Source organism: Pundamilia nyererei, unplaced genomic scaffold (assembly GCF_000239375.1).
Source record: "Pundamilia nyererei isolate P.nyererei 1_Seehausen unplaced genomic scaffold, PunNye1.0 scaffold00023, whole genome shotgun sequence".
Taxonomy (NCBI): Eukaryota; Metazoa; Chordata; class Actinopteri; order Cichliformes; family Cichlidae; genus Pundamilia; species Pundamilia nyererei.
In genome coordinates, this window is record NW_005187424.1 from 1316245 (window position 1) to 1324607 (window position 8363).

At 43.6% G+C, this 8363-nt stretch overlaps 1 protein-coding gene across 1 annotated transcript; it reads right to left on the reverse strand.

Moving 5' to 3' along the window:
• Positions 1–536: 536 nt before the first annotated feature.
• On the reverse strand, positions 537–7184 carry rgmd (RGM domain family, member D). Its single transcript, XM_005727119.1, has 3 exons — positions 6919–7184; positions 3804–4315; positions 537–2050 (listed from the first exon to the last, which is right to left on the reverse strand). Exons 1-3 carry the CDS (start codon positions 7010–7012, stop codon positions 1358–1360), a joined length of 1299 nt encoding a protein of 432 aa, XP_005727176.1. The 5' UTR covers positions 7013–7184; the 3' UTR covers positions 537–1357.
• Between the last annotated feature and the right edge of the window lie 1179 nt (positions 7185–8363).

Below are 8363 nucleotides of genomic sequence, written 5' to 3' on the forward strand. Positions count from 1 at the left end.
ACTGATCGCAGCTCTCTCTCCCTCTAATCGCAGCACTCACTGTTCATATAGAGTACGCACCGCGTGTTGTTGTTGACTCTAACCTGGTGTTAACCACAGACTAAATCCTATTTAGAGCCATGCAGCATTCTGGCAGACAAAAGCAAAGCCAGCAGCCAACTCAGCACTCTGAGGTAACATTTACACAGGGGACTGAGAACATACTGTGGATCCCTACAGCCACACAGCCAGCTTGTCAAAACTGTCTTTATACCAGGAGCCGTCAGGACTTATGGACTGAGGACACCACCAGGAGAGGACAAGCACTGCAGGCACACGTTTGTAAAGCAGCACTGCTGTCATGAATGTCCATGTTCGAAGTAACTGTTCGTTCCACCCGGACGGATACGTTTACACATCATCCTGAGTATTTGTGTAATGACAGGAAATGATAGATAAATAAATAAATAAATAAATAAATAAATAAATAAATAAGAGCTCCATTATCAAATAAAACTGCTGAGACAGGACTGAAGAGACAAAAAAACAAATCTTAGTCTGGAGTGTCCAACACTTTAATAAAGAATATTACAGATACAACAAACACTTATTAGTTTACTTTAATTACAAAGACTCAAAATAACCTACTAAGCACAACAAATGGAAAACATATTGCAGTTAAAACATCTATACACAGGCAAATTTACATAATATAAAACACATATATACACTCTTTTAATATATTATTATATAAAGATTTGTTTTAAACCTTTAAAAACAGGAAGCCAAACAGCTTGAAGAGGGAGCGCTTCACAGGAAAAGAACAGAACTGGTGAAAAATCACACCAACGAATCAGGTTTTAAGAGATAGGTAGTTTTTACAAACAGTTGTTGGATTCTGTGTATTTAGAACACCAATTTTTAAAACAACAGATGAAATAGAAAGATATTAAATACACAATATTTGCAGTTAAACTGGTAGGTGCTACGGATACTGGACCACTGAGGATCTAGAAACCATGTGGTGGAGCATTTAGAGGTTGTGCACTTCCTTACTGAATGTGAATGAAATATTTACAAAAACCTTTACGAACAACTGTGAGCTTAACTTTTCTTTTTAAACTGAATGTAGACGAACTGCTCATGTGATAAAAACGTGTACTAGACCCCAAATTGTGTGACATTTATGCATTCATGTTCGCATTCAAATGATGTGTCCACAGAAGGGAAAAAGGGGGAAGAAATGCAATCTTTTCTGAGTGCGAAATCCTTCAAATGACAACAGAAAGTTCACAAAATCCACAAATTCCTCAAGCTTGTAATGCTTCCATGATCCATCTGCGTCCATGTCATTCATATTCATTTATGTGGTTTTTTTTTACAAAAGCAGCAGAATGAGGAGTGAGAGCAATGAGCTGCTGGTTGCAGTAGCAGCGATAGTCTGAGACACTCCTCTGTTGTGAAGGCGAGTGGGCCTCGGTGAGTTCTGCTTCAGTTTACTGGGTGGCAGTGCCTTCAAATCCTCCAGAGCACCATATGCAGCCATGGAGAACTCAGGGTCTCCAGTGGTGAGCAAGTCAAAGACACAAGACTGAAAGTACACATCCTCCACCTGCAGAGTCTCTCTACACTTGGCAGTGGCTCGCTCCACTGTGTAGATCTGGTGAGGAGGCCGCAGAGGGCCCAGCTCTGTGTTGGTGCCTTGAAGGTGTGGCTGCTGGCTCTGATGGCCCAGGGTGTGCTCTTTGATGAGCTCGTTGCGTGGGCAGCCGTGCAAGCACAACTGTAGACCGCCGCCGTCTTCTGAAAAGTCCAGGGTGTCTTCTGGCATGCGGATGGCAAAGGTCAGGTAGCTGCCCACGCGCCGGATGATGATGGAGGTGCCAATGTAACGGGCCTGTATCCTCACCTGCCGACCGACTCCGGAGCCACCTCGCTCTGCGATGGTCAGGCTGCCACTTTCACCGCCACTGCGAGTCCCATCCTGAAAAGCCAGGGGTAGGTCTTCAGTGGTGGCCTGGTACACCTTCTGATCTGTACAGCCATGGTAAGACTTGAAGATCACTGTGATCTGAAATAAGGGCAAAAAACATTCAATTAGTGTCGAGTGACTGATTGAAACTTTACTCTTTTCTCCATCAACTATCTACTGCTGGTTCTCCAAGTCACATCACTCCTCTAACTGATCATAACAGATGCCCAATAAGTTGTACCACTTAGGGCCACAAGGTGGCAGCAGAAAACCAAATATTTCCATGCATAGGGTGTTAGTGGTTCACACTCAGCTTGCTAAAGAATGATTTGTCTCTGTTGTACTCTTTAGCCAATTAATTCATGTTGATTACAAAATCTGTTTCATATAAGAAAACAGGCAACATAATGGGGCTAATCGAGGTCAAAGTGTCACTATCATCACCCATCTATTTCCATGTAAAAGCAAACAACTGATGCTGAACTAGTACAACTCAACTAGTTGTCCATGGATGTTGTATCTAAAGGTTGCATTAGATAACTGTCCAAAACCTCCACTTCTTCTCTCCTCCATCGTCCAGCTGAGCATCAAAAAGGGGCCTAACCCCTGTTTCATGAAAAGATCCTGACAAAGCACTGGTTGTGGGTACGTTTACACTTAAAGGTTGTATTTTATTTGATGAATGAGTTCCTGTCTTGGGTCTGGCAGCTGAAAACAACTCAGAAAACATGATGGGGGCATGTGGGTGCTGGCAAAGATGCACCAATACTACAATCTTACATCAGGCTGCACAGCCAAGACGCACTACGAGTTTTACGAGCAATCCTATTACACAACATCATGTAGTTTGTTGGTTTATGTTTAGCTTGGAGAATTAAAATTAGCTTAGTACAGTTAGAGTAATGCCTGATCAATGAAAGACATTTTTTTAAACTATCTGGGCAAAAGACAAAGAAGAAAAAACATTAATATTAAAAACTCAGCTTCATGAGCTAAATATTAAGTAGTAAACAGAGAGAAAACGTGCACACATACACAAACCACAATCAGGCCAGGGAGACCATCCTATTTAATTAACAGAATTTTAAAAAAAAAAAAAAAAAAAACCTTTTTGCTCTTGGCCAATTATTCCTTTATTTTTCCAAATGATTCCATATTTACACAAAAAGCAGCGAGTTAATTATTTGACCAGAGGGGTGAAAAAACATTCCAGATCGTGGCAGCGGAGGAAAATGTTTGAGTGAGCGTTAATCACTACCATATGACCACCCATGTGTTAAAGGTAGAGCGCTCATGCATGTCTGTGATTCAACACCGCTGAAGGACTCCCCTCCTCTCTTCTCCCCTCATAGATCTGAAGGAGCTCCAAGACACGAGGAATGCTGGAGACTCGAGAGGCACCATGGAATGACGATTAACTTCACATGTTTGATACTTTATGGCAATACTTGAGCTCACGCCCAAAAAAAAAAACAAAAAAACTTCCTAATGTGTAGGGCATTCGTTTAAAACTTAGTATTGCATCAGTGTTCGTCTCCAACATGGACATAGGTGACCGGAGGAAGTTTCTGACATTTTACACAGATTAAACATGACCAGTGGGAGTGTCTACGCGAGCTTCACCTCCCCCAGGGGTTTGTGAGATTGACATTTTTGGGGATATTTTAGTAAAATTTTGCTCTACTCTTTAATTTTCTTTAATTAAATTGTGAGCAGTTTCACATATTTTGGTGTTAGAATAAACACACACGAAAGAGCGACTTAAACAAGTTAAGACATGAAAAAAAGGACATTTCTTAGATTTAAGCTGTGCAGACCCAACTGGACACAGCTGTTCTGATGTTATCCTTACCTTACTAGTTGCTGTGGCGCTGGAGCCTAGGACAACAGGCACATTGGTCACCTGTACAGACAGGAAGCGGTTATCGATCAGAGGCCAAGCCCCCTCGACCTTGCAGGTCTGAAACTCATCTCTGAAAGTCCGTAGGTGCGGGTCTCCAAATAATCCACAGTGGGCGTATTTCTTCTGCTGACCGGCTGAGCCCGACACGAGGACCCGATTCTCGTAGTTGCAGAGCTCTAAAAGAGCTGGCCGAGACGTGCTGGGGACCTTGTCGGAAGAGGTCGGCCCATCGCTGGAACAGTTATGCTGAGAGAATAGCTCCTTAATGCGAAAGACTGCAGAGTGGTAGACCAGGTCGCCCCTACAGCTGCGTGCCTGCCGGCGGGTGCACATGGCATAGGCCCGCAGGGCGATGCAGTAGTCCACATCTAAAGCCACGTCCTCCTGCAGACCACTGGACGGTGAGGTAGATGCCACATATTCTGCATTACAGCGCTGGATTCTACACTGCTGGCAGTGTGCTAAAAGAAACAAACAAACAAAAAAACCCATGATGATCACAAAACTGTACTACAATCGGGCCGGTTGCAAGGGGAATTTCTCTTTTTGAGTAAGAACACTTCATCCCCACTCTGAAAAAAATAAATAATTCCTGAAAAGTTCAACTAATGTGCACCAGAAAAAAAAAAAAAAAAACTCCCAAAATGCCCTACCATCCATCTGACATTTACAGACATATTACCTCAGTGCATGAGGCAGCAGACACAGCTTTTCCACTATCAAGTTTAGCTCAATCAGGAGAGCCATTAAAACGCAAATGCGTGAGCTCACGAGGCCTTAATCCCACACTGTGCTCCAAAGTCAGTCAAAACTTATTTCCCCCAACTAGCTCTCACAGAAATAGCATGTAGCCTCACTGCAGGAGGCGACCAACCTGCGTTAGTTTGGCGGAGGGTGTTGAATGTGGTTTTGGCTGTTGCTGGAGGTAAGTGAAGTCCAGCCACAATGCATGGCACAGTGAGGCTCAACGTATGGGAAGAGCAGTATAGGCTGTGTAGCAGAGTTTTTGGTGGTCCGTTTCAAGGTTCCCAGTTAAGTAATGATCCACCAGTGGGTTATTTAATATCAAGGAAAACAAAGACCTACAACTACTTCTGGGAGAGAAGTAAAAAATGTGGCTATTCGTCAATTTCCTTTCAGGGTGTTCACATTACTTTTGGGTATCGTGTCTCATACGCTGACCGGGATAGTAATTCCTGCTGCAAGGTAGAAACATTTCCATCTCAGATCAGGATCAGCCAGAATCTCAACACATACTTTTACGGCAAGAGTGAGATCAACTGCAATAAACTGCTCTCTGTTTGCAACAGAATAATCTTGTATTTAAAACTCCAAAGCTGCACCTAATCTCCAAAACAGCCTGGACAAAGACAAGATAAGCACAGAGATCTCACATCGGTAAACACTATGTTTTTGAGGGGTTTTTTTTCCACCCTTTCTTCCCTTATGCAGAAGTCTGGTGCACCGGATGATTAATGCCTCTCACAGCCAATGCGCTTCAATACCAGCGCTGATCCGAGATGGAGTGCGAGAGGTCAAGTCAGACGCATCCCTCCTCTGAATTCCAACAGGCCTTCCCCCACCTTGCTAAGAGGTCACCCGAGTCTGCCGTGATTGACACTTTTTGACAATCACTTGCCATCAACAGCCATACAGCCCCCCAAAGGCTCTTTATGTTTGAGCACTTAGTTAAGCTACCAACAAGTTTGGGGACCATGTGGGAAGCACTAAAGCGTGAGAAAAGCAAAGCGACCACACAAAGAGTGCTTCTATTAGTAAATCACGCATTAGTGTATCTGACGTGACGAGTTTCTGTCCGAGCCCAACTCAGTGAACTTTTTTATAGCATAATAATGCCATAAATGCAAAAACAGACAGATATGGTGGCTCATATAGGTTACAATAATAACCTCTTAAGCTTCGTGATGGGTTTAGTGGACTCATCATGACTCTTGAACAAAGATGAACCTGAGGTTTTATTTTGAAAGTCACTAAGGCTGCTGTTTATTTTTGGCATCATGATTGAACACTTCCTTTGAAATGATAAGCGTATATATCAGTAATGTGCATTTCTGTTAAACAAACAAACAAAACAAACACAACAAACAAACAATATCTTAATTTTATCATAGTGCTTACAAGCATGCGCACTAGTTACTTTCTCATATAAACAACAAATAATACCACCGACAGAGTTTAAAACAAATCTCCATACCAAGACAAATCGCCTGTGTGAGAAACAAAACTTAAACTTTACAATCCAAATGAAGAATGCCTCTGAGCCGAGCTGGTCTTTGATCCCGGGTTGGGAGAAAGCAGCCACCAACACGTTCAGAGGCCAAAAAGTTGGACCCCCATGCATGGTAGCTAAATGAGGCATGAATAGGTGAATTAACATGCTCTCCTTAGTTTTTCCAACAACTCAAACAACTGAGACGTGAAAGGAAAGACAGGGCGCTGTCTACAGTACGAAATGTGTCCGTCTGCGGTGTTTCTGCCTACAGAAGAAAAAGGGGAAAAAGCTCCGCGGTTTTGTTCTCGGGCTGATTGTGGGTGCTGGACGCCAGCTGCTAGCGAGCTATGCTAACGGGAAGCTAAGTCGTAACTTTACACAAGTTGGTAAAAAGATAAGTGAAGTAATGCGGGCGTGCCAAAACGTGCTGGCCACTGAGCGGTTAGGAGCAGATTGTTTGGAGTCTCTGTGTAGAAAGGGAAAAGCGGAATGTTTGACCCTAAAATGAGTCCAGAAAGCCAGTTAACTCGTGCTGATCTGCTAGCAGCGCTGCAGCCTGGGATCCTGCAGCAGCAGGACAGGACCTACTTTGTCCCCGCAGCCGACGACCACCGCAAAACAACGGCCGCTTTCCTCGCTCTGTTCAACCCCACATTAATTACCCCTTACCGCACAATGCATGCAAGTACAGCATAAAGTTGACAAGAGTCACATCTGAGCCACACAACAGCAGGAAAACTTTTCCCTATCCACCTCCATTACCGGGACACAGCCTTGCATGCAGGGCATTAGGAGGAGTGGGGGAGCACGGATTGGAAAAGCAACACTTACCTGGTCGAAACAGCAGCGAAAGTAAAACCATCGTCAACGTTACACAGTCCCAAAGCTGCCGCTTAGCCGTGGTTTGAGGTCCGCTTCTCCCCATACCAATCCATTCAGTTAGAATGGAGTTCCTCGACTGCTTCTCATCGACGCTGCGGCTGCGAGAAATCAGACAAAAATTCGTCTTCCTTCCAAAGCGCTGTCATTCAAAGGGGCCCCTGTCTTCAGGGCGGCTCTACGAGGGAGGGGTCTAAAGTGTAGACGGGGCCCAGAGGTGATTGCTGGCCAATGAAAGACTAATTATTCACTAACCACTTGATATTTACATGTAGTGGCAATTACTCGGGGGGGGAGGACAGTGGAAAAGGGCCTTCAGCGACAGTCGTGGCGGTGTGAAGCTGTAATTGCCCCGATTATAACCGAAGAATCACAGCATGCCTTGTTTATAGTAGTTAAACTGTGTGCAGATGCATAAGATGAGAATTTGGAGCATTTAGTGTATCCAGAAGTGGAAAGTAATGCAGTTTTCTCATGCAGAATTACGATATAAACTTGTGCAACAAACTTTTTTTTGCACCAACGGGGAAATGTTCTTTTTACCCCCCGTCCCCCACTCGAGGGGCAAATGTTTTTGTGTTTTCAGCATGGAGCAGGATGCTGTCACCTGCTGTTCTCCCCCACTACAGATTTGGTGGCTATTGATTGACAGCATTTGATACAGGTCTCAGATTATCAAGTGAATATTTTAAAAGCAGAACATGGCATTAGCTGGCACTGAGTGAAAAATCCTTTATCACTGACAATGGCTTGCAGTTTACCGTTAACATGTAAATTATTATAGGCATACTTGACACAAATACTGACACTGTTCTCCAAAATTCAGAAAAAATGCTCTACAAATTCATTTTCTCTCAGCAAAATCTCAGCGTGCTATTATTTTTTCCATTACATTTTCAGTTAGCAACTTGTGTGTTACTCTTTTCCCTCTGTGGCCAACTTTCCATCTCTCTCACTCCTTCAATGACACTCTGTCTTTCATTTGCACAGCTGCTGTGAGGCCGGACCATCTGCAAGGCACGCAGACTCACCAGATTCAGCCTTTCGCCTGTGACACACTCTGTGGTTTTTGTGCCATGCAAATAAAGAATGTTAATGCGCCGACCCATTACTGAATAAAATGTTGATATTTAGAAAATGGAGACTGCTGTAGTTTCAGTTTGATTAAAAGTTGAGGCTTTGTTTTAGCACAACTGGAATGTTTTTGGTTGTAGATGTGGGTCTCCTGCGCACCTCCCTCCAGACTTTATGCGAGAGAAGTGAACCCACACGCTTACTGGATCACTGGCTTTTCTGTACACATGCAGGCTCCTCCAGCAACACAACTGTGTGATTCAGGTGGCCTGTCATTCCAGCAAAAGGTCTTGAAGGCCTATATATAGAGATTATATATATAT

Bases quoted from the DNA above. Each gene is read 5' to 3' on its own strand.
- rgmd (XM_005727119.1), bottom strand. From the start codon at position 7,012: ATGGGGAGAAGCGGACCTCAAACCACGGCTAAGCGGCAGCTTTGGGAC. The intron at 4,316-6,918 runs GTAAGTGTTGCT...TGTTTCTTTTAG, and splicing joins TTCGCTGCTGTTTCGACCAG to CACACTGCCAGCAGTGTAGA. The intron at 2,051-3,803 runs GTAAGGATAACA...CCCTTATTTCAG, and splicing joins GCGCCACAGCAACTAGTAAG to ATCACAGTGATCTTCAAGTC.